The sequence below is a fragment of the Mirounga angustirostris genome, unplaced genomic scaffold, assembly GCF_029215605.1.
Source record: "Mirounga angustirostris isolate CCGP_5_RB_7025 unplaced genomic scaffold, mMirAng1.0.hap1 SCAF_4, whole genome shotgun sequence".
Classification (NCBI taxonomy): domain Eukaryota; kingdom Metazoa; phylum Chordata; class Mammalia; order Carnivora; family Phocidae; genus Mirounga; species Mirounga angustirostris.
The window spans coordinates 114486752-114505232 of NW_026991712.1; the positions used below are offsets into that span (position 1 = coordinate 114486752).

At 33.3% G+C, this 18481-nt stretch overlaps 1 protein-coding gene across 1 annotated transcript in view; it reads left to right on the forward strand.

The window, feature by feature from the left end:
- HFM1 (helicase for meiosis 1) overlaps positions 1 to 18481 on the forward strand; it is a 129029-nt gene that overhangs the window by 56740 nt on the left and 53808 nt on the right. Inside the window, exons 24-30 of the mRNA XM_064588835.1 lie at positions 9153 to 9250; positions 9333 to 9464; positions 11975 to 12060; positions 12290 to 12373; positions 12523 to 12680; positions 14138 to 14241; positions 15491 to 15637. Coding sequence (XP_064444905.1) covers positions 9153 to 9250; positions 9333 to 9464; positions 11975 to 12060; positions 12290 to 12373; positions 12523 to 12680; positions 14138 to 14241; positions 15491 to 15637 — 809 coding nt within the window. The remainder of the gene's footprint in view (positions 1 to 9152; positions 9251 to 9332; positions 9465 to 11974; positions 12061 to 12289; positions 12374 to 12522; positions 12681 to 14137; positions 14242 to 15490; positions 15638 to 18481) is intronic.

The following is an 18481-nucleotide window of genomic DNA, read 5'->3' on the forward strand; positions in this document are numbered from 1 at the left end:
TTTTGATTGGGGCTGTCAGATTTTAGAATTGATGATTTTATAATTTTTTATAAATATCATAATTTAGTTTCCTATTATAATTTCCCACCTTTCTGCATGTACTTGAATGTGACCAGGAAGAGAGAACTGTGTGGAGTCTTTTCTTAATCCAAAATGTACAGTTTTTTGGTAGGTGATGATGGCTAATAGTTACCACTTTCATGTGTCTCTCAGATCCCTGTTACTGTGCTGAATTTCAGATCTGTTTTTTTTTTTTTTAAGTAGATGTTAATCTTCTTAGTTTTAAACTTTTATTCTTCCAAGTTTCTGACCTTTAATTTAAGGCTGTTTTTTATTTTTCATAACTTTAATTCCCAGATCTTTTGTACTCAGCAGTAGCTCTGTTTGTTTTAACTGGTATTTTTCAATTGACTCATAAGATGTATTTTCAAATCAGTGATTTCTTTTCTTTTTTATTTGTTTCTTGTTATTATATAAGTAAGGCATAGATTAATTTTTAAAGAGTCAAAAATTTATAAATCAGAGAGTAAGTTCTGTCTTGACCTCCCCATCTTTCTTCCCCAGAAGTAGCTATTATCAGTAATTTGCTGTGCATCCTTCCAATTTCCTATTTATTTAGCACAAATATGTGTGCTAATAAACCTATGTAATGTCTACTACCAAAAAAATCGTAATTATTGTTCTTGTTGTGCCATGAGGACCATAGGGGAAGGGAGGGAAAACTGAATGGGAAGAAATCAGAGAGGGAGACAAACCATGAGAGACTCTGGACTCTGGGAAACAAACTGAGGGTTACAGAAGGGAGGGGGGCGGGGGAGGGGGTAACCAGGTAATGGGTATTAAGGAGGGCATGTGTTGTGATGAGCACTGGGTGTAATAACGTGACTAATGAATCGTTGAACACTACATCAAAAACTAATGATGTACTGTATGTTGGCTAATTGAACATAATAAAAAAATAAAATAAAAAGATTCTATATCAGTATATATACACATCAACCTTATTTATTTTAACGGCAACGTATACTTTAATAGCAATGTAGTCTATAAATATAATTTTTAACCACTCCTTTGTTGATGAAGAATTAGATGGCTTACAAATTTTTACTATTACAAATAGTGCTGAAATGAGCTTCCTGGTGTTTATATCGTATTTTTCAAAGATTTCTGGGTGAAAATGTATATACATGAGAAGATTTAATATATATTGCCAAATTGCCTTTGAAAAGGCTTCTCTGATTTACAATTCCCACCCATAGTGTAAAAAGAGTGACTATTTCCACACATCCTAATACTTGTTTTGTATCTTTAAAGTTTTGTCAATCTAATGGGTGAAAATTATATTTAAAAATTTGCAAATCCCTGATTATTAGGAGGAAATGTATGTATTATCTGGTTTTATGCAGAAATTTTAAATAGTTACAAAATCATACATACTAATCTTTTCCTTAGAAGTTCTAGGTTTTGTCTTTTAGGAAGTTTTTTCCTATCCTGTATTTCTTAGGATTAGGTTCAACTGTGTAAAACTATGTAATAAAATGAATTAACAATAGCTTGAAGAAGACAGGCTACTTTTCTTTCACAGAAGAGAGCTCAAAGTGGATAGTCTAAGGTAGATATGGTGGCTTCATGGTATCATCAGTACTTGGGTTTCTATCTTTCAGTTCTGCCATCACACATAACTTCTATTTCAAGGTCACCTTATTGTCCAAAATGACTGTGAGGTCTTCAGCTGTTACATTTGAGTATCTTCTCTCTTTTAGTAGACTTCTTGGAAGTCCTGATAACAGTTTGCACTAGTTATATGACTACCCCTAAGTGCAAAGGAGACTGGGAAATATCTTGGCAGTCGTGTGCCTAGATTAAAATTGGGGTTCTGCTATTAAGAAGGAAAGAGAGTGAATGTTGGGTAGGCAAAGCAGTCTCTGCCACAGAGACTTCTCCTATCATTTCTTCTGATACTTGCAAACCATTTTATTTTTACCTGTAGTCTTCTTATAAGGCATCTGGAGTTAATTTTTTATATGGTATAAGTTAGGAATTTATATTTTGTCCCTGAAAGGTAGTCAGAAGTGTTTGATAAATATGTTGCTATTTTCTCTTTGCCTACTGTTTTTTTTTTTTTTTTTAAAGATTTTATTTTTTGACAGAGAGAGAGACAGCGAGAGAGGGAACACAAGCAGGGGGAGTGGGAGAGGGAGAAGCAGGCTTCCCGCGGAGCAGGGAGCCAGACGTGGGGCTCCATCCCAGGACCCTGGGATCATGACCTGAGCTGAAGGCAGATGCCTAACGACTGAGCCACCCAGGCGCCCCTCTTTGCCTACTGTTTTGAAATGCCACCTTCTCATAAACTAAATTCCTAATGATCTGTTTCTGGACACTTAACTGTTAGTCTAGTCTATTTATTTTGTTGCTATGACAATACCACATTGTTTTACTTGCTATTCTTTTATTGGAAGTTTTGTGATATGATAAGGCAAGTTCCTCCTTTTTGTTCTTCTAAAAATGTTTTTGGCTATTTTTCCTCCCTGTGAATTTTAGAATCAGCTCATCAAGATCTGTAAAAAGTTCTGTTGAAATTGGTTTTATAGATTAGTTTTGGAAGATTCTTGTTTTTACAGTTCTGAATCTGTCTAGGAATATGGTATCTTTCTCCATTTATTCAGGTTTTTATGTCTTTCTGTGACATTTTGTAATATATCATTTAGTTTTGTATTTCTTGGTAGGTTTATTTCTTGGTATTTTATGGAGTTTGATATTGTGAACAGAAGAGTCCTTTTTAAAAATTGCATAACATTGTATTTTGTAATCAGTTATGGATGGTATATAAAAAGGCTACTGGGTTTTTGTTTTTTGTTTTAAGGCCACTGGTTTTTCAATTTTGATTGTTTTATCTATCTTACTGAACTCTCAAGAGTACTGGAAGTCCTTCATTTGGTTTGCAGGGATTTCCTAGATAGACAATCATATCTGTAAAGAGGGATAGTTTTATCTCTTGATTTCTAATAGTTAAAACTCTTTTTTCTCCTTAACTTGTAGGTGAAACTTCTAATATACTGTCCTTGCTTGAGAACAAACATCCTTGTCTCATTACTGTTTTTCAGGGTCTAGTATCCAGTGTTGCACCACCAAGGAATTCCTCACACTTTTGGGATTAGGTTCTGGGATCTATTATCCTCCTTCTCACTTGTATATAAAAACAGATTTGAGTTCAGGGTAGAGAGCAACCTCTTTTGGGTGGTCATTGTCGTGAATCTGAAAGTGTCTTTTATGTTCTTTGTTTTTGCAGGGTTTCTACCTTTTCTTGAATCAACTTTTGCTAACTTATATGTTCCTGAGATAGCATTAATTTCATCCACCTTGTCTGTTTGACATATTTTGTTCTCTAATAAGTTAAAAATTCCCTCTGAAAATGTAATGTCAACTTTCTAATTCCTAATATTATTTGTGTCATCTCTTCTTTTTCTTAATTGGATTTTCCAAAGGTTTCTATATTTTCATCTTTCCAAGCCATTTATTTTTCTATTTCATTAATTTCTGATTTTATCTTTATTTTCTTCCTTTTACTTTCTTTTTGTGATTTTTTTTTTACTATATGTTTGCTCCATTTATTTTGTTTTTCTTGTTTTCCATAAAATATTTAAGACTACAAATTTTCTAGTAAGTACCACTTTGGCATTGTTCTATAGATTTTTAAAATCTATTTCTATTCTTTTTAAGGGTAATTTTAATTTTAATTTCCTCTTTAAGAATTATTTAAAATTGTTTTTTAAAATTCTTAAAGTCATTCTTTTATTGTTATTTTCTACTTTTATTGGGTTGTAATTAGAGAATGTGGCCTGTCAGTGTTCTGCTTTATGATATATATTGTGATTTTACTTGTGGCTTAGTACATGGTTAATTTTTATGATTGTTCTGTGTGAATTGTAAATGAATATATGAATGATGTGTTTCCTAGGCACTAAGTTGTATATTTTGCCACTAAGAGTAGTTTGCTAATTGTGTTACTCAAAGTGAGATATCTCTCATTTTTCATGTAGAGTTTTATCATTCAAAAGAGAAATTTATTATATTGTTTAAGGAAAAAAGTAAGATTATATAATGGATCTAGAAATGTGACATCAGGTGATTCAAGGGAATATATATATCCCTAGAACATTTAGAAAAGCAGATAAAAAAGGAATAGGTATGCAGTAGGCAGAAGAGTGACATATTGTCTAGTTAGGTGTGGACTGTGAGAATGACTATAAAAGTTTAGTAGGAGTTATGGAATAAACAAAGGAGCAGATCATAAGGAAATCATCTTGGAATTGTGCATAAAAGGAGTTGTACTAGGGGTGCCTGGGTGGCTCAGTCAGTTAAGCAACTGAGTCCTGGTTTCATCTCAGGTCATGATCTCAGGGTCGTAAAATCAAGCCCTGTGTCTGGCTCTGTGCTCAGCAGGGAGTCTGCTTGAGATTCTCTCTCTCCCTCTGCCCCTCCCTCTGCTCATGCTCTCTCTCTCTCTTTCCCCCTACCTCCCTTTCAAATAAATAAATAAATCTTAAAAAAAAAAAAAGAAGTTGTACTTAACCTGTATATTTAGACATATTTTAGATACTACAGAACAATAGGCTCACATGTCCATGTTGCCTTTCTTGTCCTATCTTGTCCTATCTGCTGCTAGATGGAAAGGAGCTGGGTAGATGAGTCAACTAACTGTCCTATTGAATACTTTTTGCTTTTAATTCTATTTTGTCTAATATTAATATTGCTAGTTTTATTTTGTATATCTTTTTAATTCTTTTTTCATATTGTTTTATTTTAAATATAATTTGTATAGATAACATATAGCTAGATTTTGTTACTATTTTTTAATCCGACCTCAGAATTCTTTTGAGGAATTCAGTACATTTACATTTATTATAATTACTGATATGTTTAGACTTACTCTTATTTTATGTTTTCTTAGCGTTATTATTGCTTGTTTATTTCTTTTTTCTCACTAATTTTTTTCTTTTGCCTCTTCTGCCTCTTGTTGGATGTATCAAGTTTTCTTTGTTTTTGTTCTTCTAGCTAGCTCTTCCTTTAAAATTCTATATTGCATATGTAGATTTGTATTTTTCCACCAATATCTATAGAAAATGAACATTTTAAACTTACCCCTTGTGAGTCAAAACCTTATCACATTTTCACTTCCCTCCTACTTCTTGTTCTCTTCCATGTTTATTCAGATCTTTGGGATTTTAGTTCCAGTTGTTACTTCAAAATATTTTAGTGTGCATTAAAGATTATAGACTTACCTAATTTTTTTTCACTAATTTCTTTGCTTACTTCTTGCTTTTTAAAATTTCTGCCTTCCTTTTTGTTACATATACAGTTTATTCTGCTGGGTACATTCTTAAGTAATTATTTTTTTAAGATTTTATTTATTTATTTGACAGAGAGACACAGCGTGAGAGGGAACACAAGCAGGGGGAGTGGGAGAGGGAGAAGCAGCCTTTCTGTGGAGCAGGGAGCCGGACAGCCTAAAATATAATTTGCCCTTTCATTTGAATGAGTTTGGCTAAATTATTCTTCAGAAATTTCTTTGGTAATGTTCTTCTTGCATCCATTCTTGGTGACCCAATTTGTTTTCAGTCTTTTGTTAATAACTTTTTTCTCTCTTTGGAATATTAAAATAATTTTTTTCTTTATCTGTGTTAGGAAATTTCACCATGAAGGTCTGGTGTGTATTTTATTCTTTATTTTGGGGACTCTCTTAATATGTAGACTTGTATCTTTCTTCAGCTCTGGGAAGTTTTCTTCTATAAGTTAATTATGTCTCTTTTATTCTCTCTGTTCACTCCTTCTGGAACTCCTACTAGATGAATGTTGGAACTTCTGACTCTCCTCCACGTTTTATACTTTCTCTCCCAGTGTAGAGTCTGCTTGTTCTTCTCCCTCTGCTCCTCACCCCCACAATCTCTCTCTCTCAAATAAGTAAATAAATAAATAAAATCTTTAAAAAGAAAAGAATAAGGTCACCTTACCTCTCCTGGGTGTTTGTTATTACCTAGAGCACTGACCTGCCTCTCTGGCCTCAATGTCTACACTCCTGTGTTAGCCTCTTAAAACATACCACAACTGCATAATATTTTTCACAAATGGGAGATTGGCAGGGGCAGACTACCTACCTGCTCAGAACACTACATCAAAAACTAATGAAACTAATGAAACTAAAAAAAAAAAAGAAATACCACCTGTGGGGGGAAAAAAAAATACAACATTTCAGTAAATTGCTCAGACAAGTATCTCAGGACTCTCTCTCCTTAATCTGTTGATTTTTTTTTTTATAAGGAAAGAGTTTTTTAAAAAATTGAAGTATAGTTGACATACAATGTTGTGTTAGTTTTGGGTGTACAACATAGTGATTCAACAATTCTACACATTACATGATGCTCACCATGATAAATGTAGTTACCCTCCGTTGCCAGTTATTACAATATTATGTCTATTGATTCTTCTGCATGTGTTATGGATAATTTCCTCCAGTTTTATTTTTCTCATAGATTTGATCCTCTTCATAGATTTTATTTCTAACATTAAACTTTCTGGTCTACCAGTGGCATGCTTTCTTGTTTTCCTGTAGTTTTATGGATGGAGACATACACACATAAACACACATATACGTATGTCCATCCTTTCAGGGAATTTGAAGAAGAGTAAGTATACAGAAGGCTGCATGTGCTATCTTGATCCTTTGTCTCAGGTGTTTCTTTGGGCATTCTTATTTTATGCTTAAGCAGAAAAAAATGGCTTCAGAATAACTCTTCTCCTCTCAAAAGTGTTGTACAGCTTCATAATACACCTTTAACTTTCCTTCATTTGCAGGATTTCTTTTGTTACTGTTCTTGTTTATAGTCTTTAATTGAAATGATGAAAGAGGAAATAGATCTATTTAAAACAAAACCAAATAGCTACTTTGGTCTAGATTAAGATGTGGTACCTGAGTTAGGATTCATTTGAGGGATTTCTATTCTTTATACACAAATATTTTTGGAAAAATCCTTCCTTTACTAAGTTGGCCAGGATACAGAAGTTTTTTGGAAAGTTCTTGTATCATTTTTATTAGTTTGCTAACTAATCTTAGTAACAGGGCTGTATCTAGCTACAAAGTTGAATGAGAAATACAATCTTCGTGTATAGGTAAGAACAGATAATGGGACAGTCAGCTAGCAGTTTCTGTCATAGGTATGCAAAGCATCTAATGTAGTGCCTGGAGCTAAGTATTCAAGAAACGGTTATTAATAATTATTATTATCTTTGGCTGAGCCATTTAAGATCTCTCCTGGCTGCACCAGTTTGCATTCCCATCAGCAGTGTACGTACAAAGGGTTCCTTTTCCTCCATATCCTCACCAGCACTTGTTTCTTGTGTTTTTGATTTTAGATGTTCTGACATGTATGAGGTGATATTTCATTGTGGTTTTGATTTGCACGTCCCTGATGATTAGTGATGTTGAGCATCTTTTCATATGTCTGTTGGCCATCTGTATGTCTTCTTTGTAGAAATGTCTATTCATGTCTTCTGCCCATTTTTAAATTGGATTGTTTGGTTTTTTGATGTTGAGTTGTATAAATTCTTTATATATTTTGGATATTAACTCCTTATCAGATATATCATTTGCAAGTATCTTCTCCCTTTCAGTAGGTTGTCTTTTTGTTTCATTGATTGCTTCCTTTGCTGTGAAGAAGCTTTTAATTTTAATTTAGTCCATTAGCTGTTTTTGCTATTGTTTCCCTTGCCTTAGAGACTTACCTAGAAAAATGTCAGAGAAATTATTGCTTGTGTTCTCTCCTAGGATTTTGATGGTTTCAAGTCTCACATTTAGGTCCTTAATCCATTTTGAGTTTATTTTTGTGTATGGTGTAAGAAAGTGGCCCAGTTCTATTCTTTAGCATATGTCTGTCCAGTTTCCCCAACATTTATTGAAGAGACTGTCCTTTTCCCATTGCATATTCTTGCCTCCTTTGTCAAAGATTAATTGACCATATAATCATGGGTTTATTTCTGGGCTCTCTGTTCTCTTCCATTGATCTATATGTCTGTTTTTGTGCCAGTTCCATACTGTTTTGATTACTATAGTTTTGTAGTATATCTTGAAATCTGGGATGGTGATACCTTCAGTTTTGTTCTTCTTTTTCAAATTGCTTTGGCTATTCCGGGTCTTTTGTGGTTCCATACAAGTTTTAGATTATTCTTTACAACCATCTCTTAATAGATAATATAAAATAACTTTCAGAAGATACACTATAGCCAAAAGAATTAAATAGTCTATAGTTTCAGCTATATGCATCCATTCTGAGAAGTGAGTTGGTTACTACCTTCTGTTTTCACATATTGTTTGCTAAAACTAAACCATGAAATATAACTATTATTCTGCTCTCTTTGTATACCTGACTTATCAAGAGACCTTCAAGAAATTAATATAAGTCTGATAATTTTAGTTAGATCCATAGGGTGAGTTGCACATCATTGTCTGGTTAGAAAAGTAAACAGGCAAAATGGGATATAGTAGGTACAACGTACGCTAGTTCCTTTTCTCCCTTCTTACCACCCGCTCCTCAAATTTTGTAGCCAAGCAACTGCTAGTTTCTAATAATCAACTAATATGTTACCAACCTTCATATGTTGAACAGAATCTTCAGACCTAATACTCTGCTTGTCACTCATAGGCACTTAATAAAGATTTGTTTGTTACACAAAGTGCCTTGCTTTTCTATAATAACATATATGTAGAGCTAAAAGAACTCTATTGGAGGAGAATATGAAAACAATTTTAGATGTGTTGAGGTTAAAGAAATAGTCTAAGTGAGAGTGCCCTGTAAGCATTTGAAATTTATCAATCTAGCGATTATAATGAAAGTCTTGAGAAGAAATGAGATTTTTGAGAAAATGAGAGGTTGAGGGAATGAAGAAGAGTAGAGAAATAAGAAGGGGACTTTTAGAGGTTGGAAAGAAGTTAACAATGACTTGTAACAATAATGATGCAAGATATAGAATCATCTAGTGTCACAGAAATCAAGGCAGAGAGGAATTTTAAGAAGAGATACTTCAATCAATGATGTCAAATACTATGAGATAATAGTTTTTAAAAGAAAATCATGAAATTTCTTCTTTCCTTCATTCAGTCTTATTCAGGCTCAGCTAGGATGCATTCCCATTCAAGACTTTGCTTTGACACAAGATACCGCGAAGATTTTCAGAAATGGCTCACGAATTACAAGATGTATGTTATAGGATTAATGGATTTTCAATATTTTTCCCAGTAAACTATTATACTAGATTTAACATTGGAAACTTTTTTTTAGGGTTGTCAGATTTTGTGGCTGTTCAAGAAAAGAAGTTTGCTGTGTTATTGAACAGTTTGATATTAGCTAAATGTTTTAGATGCAAACTTTGGGAAAACTCTCTACATATATCCAAACAGCTGGAAAAAATTGGTAGGTACTGAATACAGGCAGGCAATTTGTCAATGTCTGCAGTTTATTTTGTTTTTCATTGTTAGGAAAATTATCCTATGGTGTTTATAGACCTTAAGAAAAAATGTGTTTGTAGGTATAAATAAGGTACTGAACTTTACTTCTCTTGAAAATCTGATTTTCATTTTCTCCTGCCTGAAGGATTCTATTTGAAATCAATTGGGAAACTAATAAAAATGAATGCTCTTTTTTTTAAGATTTTTTAAAATTTTATTTGAGGGTTGGGGCAGAGAGAGGAGAGAGAGAGAGAATGAGCAGGGAGGAGGATCAGAGGGGAGGGAGAAGCAGACTCCCCACTGAGCAGGAAGGCCTGATGTGGGGCTCCATCCCAGGATCTTGAGACCATGACCTGAGCCAAAGGCAGATGCTTAACCAACTGAGCCACTCAGGCGCCCCCTAATAAAAATGAATACTCTTATTTTTAAATTTGTTCTCAAACCAAGAGTGAAAGTTTGTTTTAGTAATTAGGTAACTATGTGTTGCTCTCTCTTCCACTTTTATGATTGTTTTGCTCTCAATGACAAGGTACAGAGCTAGCAATCCTAGCCATTCCTAATTCATTACAGAGAATTATGTCACTTATTTATATCTTAACTTTTTTCTCTTTTTTTCAGTAATAGGACAGTATTCGCACTGATCTTCATAGAGATTCTGTAGACAAAAGATTGTGCCTAATTATTTCCTATCTATTGAGATCTAGCTGAAGTTATGTACTGAAACAGTCTAGAGGGTGCCAGTTACAAAGACTGGGGTATAACTAAGTACTCTAGAGTTCTCCAGTTTGCTGCCTTTGATTTTGTGATCCTATTCCTCCTTCTCTCTAAGAAGAGAGCTGTTATTCCATGACTGACAGCTTTGTTAGCTTTATAATTTTATATGCATCTTGGGGACATTAAAAAATTATGTAGTCGGTTATTAGGGATTGTCTCATTATTCCTTAGAACAAAGATCTCCAACTATTTTGTGAGGAAGTGCTTTTTTATTTCCTTGAAGTTTGAAATCAGTGGGATAGCAGAGAACTGACCAGTCCTGGGAACTGGGGTGAAGATGGGGATTAGATGGTGAAAGTAAGGTCAAATTAGAGGAGGGATTCTTGACGTTAAGACTCACCTTTCTACTGAAGTCCTAGCAAACCAGATGCTGCACCCATCTCAAAAAGATGAGCTCTAAAGTGGGAAGGAGGTTCCATACAACATTTAGGAAATAACAACTTAACAGAAATTTAGAAATTAAGTTAAATGATTATTAAGAAAATTTTCATTATATTTGAAAAAGAGTCTTTCTGACTTTCTAGAATATTGTCAAATCAGGCATCATTTGCATCCTATCCCTTCCAAATTGTCGAACACCAATGTGTTTTTTACACTTACTCAGTATGGCTGAAGAAAAAGAAGCAAAAATTGCCCACCAAAATTCATACACTAGAAAAATGGGAGAATCAAAATAAAAAAGCAAATCTAAGTTCTTCCTGAGCATCAGGAAAAAAATAATGAATACAAATTGATTTTCAGCAATGTTTATAAAAAATTAAAATTCAAGAAAAGTTTTGAGGGAAAATGAACATGAAGGAATTATTAATACTAGGAGTTGTATCTTAAGAATGAATAAGAGAAATTCCCAAGGATAAATGTATGGAAAAAGAAATAGTGTAATATCCCCACCAGTAATATATGTGCCTTAGGCAAGATTGTAATATCTTGGAATTTTATACTTCTGACAGTATCTCCTATTTCAGGGTTTGGTTAAATTCATTTGTGAGTGTAAGAATTTTAAATTCAAGTTTCTTAAAGCATAAAGAAACAGAGGCAGTGCAAAGATGGAAGTGAACTTGATATATTTGAAGAACAAAATTAAAGCAAATGTGGCTAGAGAGTAGTCAGCAAGAGGAGACTGGTAGGAAATTAAATGGGACAGGTAGGCTGTGGTCAAGTCAGATAGGTAAGGGAGTTTGGTCATGGTAAGAAATTGTCACTTTATTCTAAATGCAATGGAAAGGAATTGGAAATTTTAGACAGAAGAGTAAAATTACCTGATTTCAGTACAGAAACCTAGAACTCTATTTCTAAGATGGAAATAGAGAGCCATAGCTTTATGAAGCAGTATTCCCATCCATAAATCATGTTGTCTTTTTTTCAAATATGAGTGTAATATGTAACAGTAGGAATCGCTTGGTACTTTCTCCATGAATGACATATGATAAAAATAAGAGTTAAATCATCATGTGGACCAAAGAGTTCCTCTTTCTTCTATTAAGCAAATACATGTTTTATTTCAGTTTGAAAAAGTAAATATGAACAATTGAATGTCAGAGCCCAAATAATTGAACTGAAAACTTTTTTATAAAACTTCAAAAATTAGTTATTAATCTGGATCTTTAAAAAAAACCTTTTTACTAATGTCATTGAAAAGTTAAGTATAGATTTAGTTTAAAATGGATTGTTTAAAACTGCTATTTGATTAATTTTCCACAGGTATAACATTGTCAAATGCAATGGTAAATGCAGGTTTGACCTCCTTTAAAAAAATAGAAGAAACAGATGCAAGGGAACTTGAACTGGTATTTAATATTCACTTATTCCTAATGTTACCTGAATTTTACCTAAATTTTAAGCCTACCTTTTATATCTTTATTTCTTCTAAAAAATTGTTTTTCTCGTCATAATCATAAGTATTTTAATTTAAGATTTTGGGTAATAAGCATTATTAAAACTATTGATGCTAAAAAGTGTTTTACTAAAAGAACTTCTAGTCTTGTGGTAAGAATATAATGATATAAATGTTTTTAGATTTTAAATAGACACCCCCCTTTTGGAACACAAATAAAAGAAACAGTGATGTATCTACCAAAATATGAACTTGAAGTGGAACAGGTAAATATTTTTTGGGGTTTTTTTGTTTGTTTGTTTTTTAGGTATTTTCATTGTCTTTTCAGGAATAAAGCTATCCATAGCTGACTTGGAGCTGAATAAGAGTAGTAAGGTTATCTTTAACACTTTTTATGCCTATCCTTTTTTTAAAGATTGCAAGATATAGTGATACCATGGCGGAAATATTAGTGACCATTATATTAAGAAACTTTGAACAGCTACAAACTAAAAGAACAGCACCAGATTCTCACTATGTTACCTTAATCATAGGTGATGCAGATAATCAGCTGGTTTTTAAGCACAAAATTATGTAAGTGTACAATTTCCGTTTGATTTTATTTCTAAGCATATACTATGAAAGAAAAATTCTGCTGAGAAACAGTACTAAAATCACTGTGGGATTAATTAAATTACATTTTCCTTTCCCTGAAATGGAGTAGTTTCTTGTCTGTTAAAGAAGTATTCACGTTGGGTCTGTTGTCAGTACTCAAATGAACAAAGTGTGAAATCTATCACCAAGGTTTGAAACAAGTGAATAAATGACCTTTAGGAGTAGCTATACCCCACTGTTGTTGAACTTTCTTATTTTGTTGCTTTTCTCCAGTCATTCACAACCTTACTACTCTTTCATTATCTTCCTCCTGCTCCTTCAAGATATACCTAATATTTCCAAATTAAAATCCAACAAACTACTATAGCTCCATTGTAAGATCAGGCAACCAGTTCAAATATATAAAGGAGCTACCTTCCCTTACACCTGATTCTCTAGCATGCCATTCTATGATTTTTACATCAGCCTTTTTTTCTGATACTGTTATTTTCTCCCAGGATGCCATAGGCAAACTCTAAAGTTAGCAGTTATAGGTATAGCTAATATTTTTTGAGCTCTCTGTAGGTTCCAGATAATGAATTGTTTAATCTTTGTATAGACAGATGCTATCATTATCTAAATTTAATAGAGGAAGAAATTGAGACCGAGAGTTTAATTAATTTGTCTAAGGTCATATAGGTAGTTTATAGCAAAGTCTAGATTTTAACCCAAGCAGTCTTACTTCAGAGCCTATCCTCCTAATCATATTACTTTACTTGTGAGTTCAGGATTAGCAGTGACTCTGAAATGGGAATCTCATTGTTGCCAGAGCACTGGAAGATACCTTCCCAAAATAGTCTATTCAAGGTTCCTAAAGGGACTATGGTGCCTAATAGAACATCCCTTTCACTGTTAACCACTTTACTGCACCTAGCTGTGACACATTTATAGAGAATATGTCATTGTACAAATCTTTGTTCTCTGTGACAAGTCTGAAGACAGTCTTGACTATATAAAGCTAAAATAAGTTCAATCTCAAAATTGGTGGCTGGTTTGTGATGTTATTGGATATAGACTATTTTATATGAATTTTAAAGATACTATTCAAGTTCTCACAAATTCGTGTATCCTATATATAGCCATTTAAAAGTGGTAGTGATTTAGGGGCAAGCTCATGGGTTGTTGATGTCAACTATATTTTTAGGTGGGCCTGAAATGAGGCAATGCAACTTGGAATCAGCTGTTTGGTCAGTGTGTAGTTAGAAAATTATGATTGCAGTAGCCCCATTGACACTCCATTTCTCCCTTCTCAGAATTTGCAGCTAGTAGTTTTCAGTACTGACTTCAGTTTACTACCAGATAGGACCTATCTAAGGGTCAATCTGCCCTTGATGATTAATGTATTATTTCATTTAGTATTTGGATCACTATTTAAATGATATGTTATTCTTTTTCAGGGATTCTATTTTGCTAAAAGCTGGAAATTGGACTAAAAAGATTGATGTGAAGAGAGCTTTTAAATCTGAAGATCTTAGCTTAAATCTAATTAGTTCTGAATATGGTCAGTTCATTGAAGTAATGAACACATAAATGTAAAGAATATGATAACATTTAAAAATTTCCTTCATGCTGAAACAGAAAAACAATTTAAATGATATTGTGTAAAAATAAGTTATTTAAATAATATGAATAATTTTTTTTTAATATTTTTATTCTTATATTATCCCCATACATTGCATCATTAGTTTTAGATGTAGTGTTCCATGATTCATTGTTTGTGCATAACACCCAGTGCTCCATGCAGAATGTGCCCTCCTCAATACCCATCACCAGGCTAACCCATCCTCCCACCCCCCTCCCCTCTAGAACCTTCAGTTTGTTTTTCAGAGTCCATCATCTCTCATGGTTCGTCTACCCCTCCGATTTCCCCCCCTTCACTCTTCCCCTCCTGCTACCTTCTTCTTCTTCTTCTTTTTTTTTTTCTTAACATATATTGCATTATTTGTTTCAGAGGTACAGATCTGAGATTCAACAGTCTTGCACAATTCACAGCGCTTACCAGAGCACATACCCTCCCCAGTGTCTATCACCCAGTCACCCCATCCCTCCCACCCCACCCCCCACTCCAGCAACCCTCAGTTTGTTTCCTGCAATTAAGAATTCCTCACATCAGTGAGGTCATATGATACATGTCTTTCTCTGTTTGACTTATTTCACTCAACATAATACCCTCCAGTTCCATCCACGTCGTTGCAAATGGCAAGATCTCATTCCTTTTGATGGCTGCATAATATTCCATTGTATATATATACCACATCTTTATCCATTCATCTGTCGATGGACATTTTGGCTCTTTCCACAGTTTGGCTATTGTGGACATTGCTGCTATAAACATCGGGGTGCACGTACCCTTTCAGATTCCTACTTTTGTATCTTTGGGGTAAATACCCAGTAGTGCAATAATATGAATAATTTTAAAGGAAGTTTCATGTATTTAGATATGTAAAAGATGGCATGGACTAAGATAAAAAAATTAACATTGTGTCTGTTCATTTATAGGTATTTTATTTTCCAAGATAATAAAATTTCAATTGTAGGAACATTGATTTTTATTTTTATGATGATAGATGTATAAATTTTAATTTGTTATTTTTTTAACTCTTGTTTTTTTTACATTTTTATTTCCTGGACTTGTTAGCTCTTTCATTTCAAAAGGTGTAGAAATATGAAAGATAATAAAAACAAATAAATGATCTCATGGCTAGATTTATATGCCTTAAATCCTTGTATACTTTTTTTCCTTTTTTCAGTTGGACTTGATATTCAGCAGAAATTTACAGTCTTTTACTTAGGACCCAAGAGGCTTGGAAGTCAAATAATTATGCGAAAAAAATCAGAAACAGAGATTTCCCGTTCGAAACATTCAAATAGATCTACGGTATCAGGACCCAATAAAGGTAAATGGCTATATTTATTCCTGTATTGCATTAAAGCAAAGTTACGGCTAGGGAGGAGTATCAGTGTTATAGTACTGCTCCATTCAGATGTAGATACTTGGGAATTAGATATTTAAGCTTCATAATAATTACATTAACAGTATATAGTAGGAATTCTTTCTTATAACTAATATTTGTCAAACTGGGGTGATATTTGGAGCACAAATTATTTGACTAGTTTTTGATATACAGTGCCCCTTTTTCATACCCACTCTATTCTTATGGCCATTGTTGGGGAAGAGCAAATGATATATAAGACTTTATAGATTTGATGAGGCAAACCAGGTGACAGTGAACTTTAATTTTTTTTATTATGGAATATTTCAAACATACACAGAAGTAGACAGACCTGTGTAATGAACCCTTATGTACTCATTACCTAAATTAAACAATGATTAACTCATGGCTTATATTGTTTCATCTATACCTCTCTTCATCTATACCCCTTCTATATTTTGAAGAAAATTGGATATCATATCATATTCTCTGTAAATGTTTCAGTATATATTTGTAAATGGTAAGGATTTAAGAAAAAACATATATTACTCTTACACATAAAAAGCTAATAGTAACTAATATCATCCAATCCTGAGTTAATATTCAGATTGCTAATTACCATATAAGTAAGGGGAGCAACTAATAGGTACTGAGGGATGTGAAAGCAGTGGTTCCTACCAAAGTAACCTAGACAGTTATGCTTTCTGAATTGGTAGTTATAATAAATAGTAACTGCAGTGAAAGAAGGCAGGAAGAGCACATATAGAATTATTCTGTGAACCCATGAACACTCATCTCCTCCTCTTTAAAGAACACAGAAGAGGGTGCCGGAGTGGCTCAGTTGGTTAAGCATCTGCCTTTGGCTCAGGTCGTGATCCTGATATCCTGGGATTGAGCCCCGTTTTGGGCTCCCTGCTCAGCTGGGAGTCTGCTTCTCCCTCTCCCTCTGCCTGTCCCCCTGCTCATGTCTCTCATGTGCCTCTTTCTCTCAAATAAATGAATAAAGTCTTAAACAAAAAAAGAGCACAGAAGAGCTAACATTTCTGGGTAGAATGCAGTAGTTTGTGGCAGGCCAGTGCATTCATAGTAACAACTATAAAGCCTACCTAAGTAATAAATATTATAATTTTTAGGACATCTGTGAAAGCAGACTAAAGGAACTAAAATTCTAGAGGGAGAACCATTTCAGGACTGAGGAGTCAAGGACCTGTAGGCTCTTAATTAAAAGCCTGAGTATGCTGTGCTCTCAGAAGGGGTTTATGTGATCAACCACTCACCATGTTTGCCTGACAGAGGAAAAGGGAAACCTTCTTTGGTGGAAAATTATAATCTGCAAATATAATCTGTATGGCAATTTTTTTTGCCATACAAAAAAAAATGATGAGACCTTCAAAGAGGCAAGACCATATGACTTATAATTAACAATATAAAGAAATGAAGCAGCTTTGTACATGATTCAAATAAGAGAGCTAGCATTTAAAGATTGTAAAAAATAACTATGATTAATATTTTCAAGAAAATAAAAAAATAAATGTATGAAAGGCTGGGAAATTTCACCAGAAAATTGTAATCCATACAGAGATTTAAATGGACTTTCTTGAATTGAAAAATACATTATCTGAAGTGAAAAACTTATTGGTACGTTTAATAATGGATTGGATATAGCCAAACTCAAGATCTGTGAACTGTTAAACATATCAGGAGAAAATATTCAAATTAAAGCCCAGAGATAAGAGAATGGAAAGAACACACACAAAAAACGTAATACTCAAAAGTTCTAAAATATGCATAATTAAAATCTCTGAAGCACAGAAGAAAAAGAATGGGACAAATGCAATATTCAGAGACAATGGCTAAGAACATTCCAAAATAATGAAAGACATCAACTCATAGATTCAGAATTTTAGCAAACCCCAGGAGACTAATGCACAGAAAACCACAACTGGGCATGTTATAGCAAAACGCTGAAAATCTTAAAAGCAGACACGGAAAAACTACATAACCGTCAAAGGAGCAACAGTGAAACTGATAGCTGATTTATCAACTTTGATGAAAGAAACAGAAGATAATGAACCAACAGCTTCAAAATGCTTTAAAACGTTGCCAACCTAGGTTTCTGTGCCCAGTGAAAAATATCTTTAAAAATAAAAGTGAAATAGAGACACTTTGAAGAAAAGCAAAACAAAACAAAACTGAAGCACTCCATCACTATTACTAAATTTATTGGCCTGCAGTAAAAGAGATACTTAAGGGAGTTCCTTAAAGGAAAATGACCACAGATGAAAGTGCAGAAATGCTGGAGGGAATGAAAAACTGTAGAGATGGCAAATAAATGGCTAACTCTAAATCAACTATTATAAAACAGTAATTGAAATGACTTCTAGAGTTTTAAATAGATGTAGAATTAAAATGCAAAAATGTTCTTACCTCAGGACTATAGCACATCAAATATGAGGAATATAGAAGGACAGAAATAATAAAGAGAAAAGCAGAAGTGAATGAAATATAGAATGTAAATGTACAACAGAAAAATCAACTAAGTTAACATTTGGTTCTTTGAAAGGATGAATAAATTTAAAAAGCCCTTATCAAGACTGATAAAGAGATAAATACAAATGAACAATATTAAGAATGAAAAAGGGGATACCACTACAAACATCAAAAAGATAAAGATATTGTGAATAATTTTATACCAATAAATTTGACATAATTTGGGTAAAAATGAACAAATCCTTCAGAAGCAAAACTTACTGATGGAAAAAATAGAAAATTTTAGTAGTCTGTTACTAGTAATGAAATTGAAGCAAT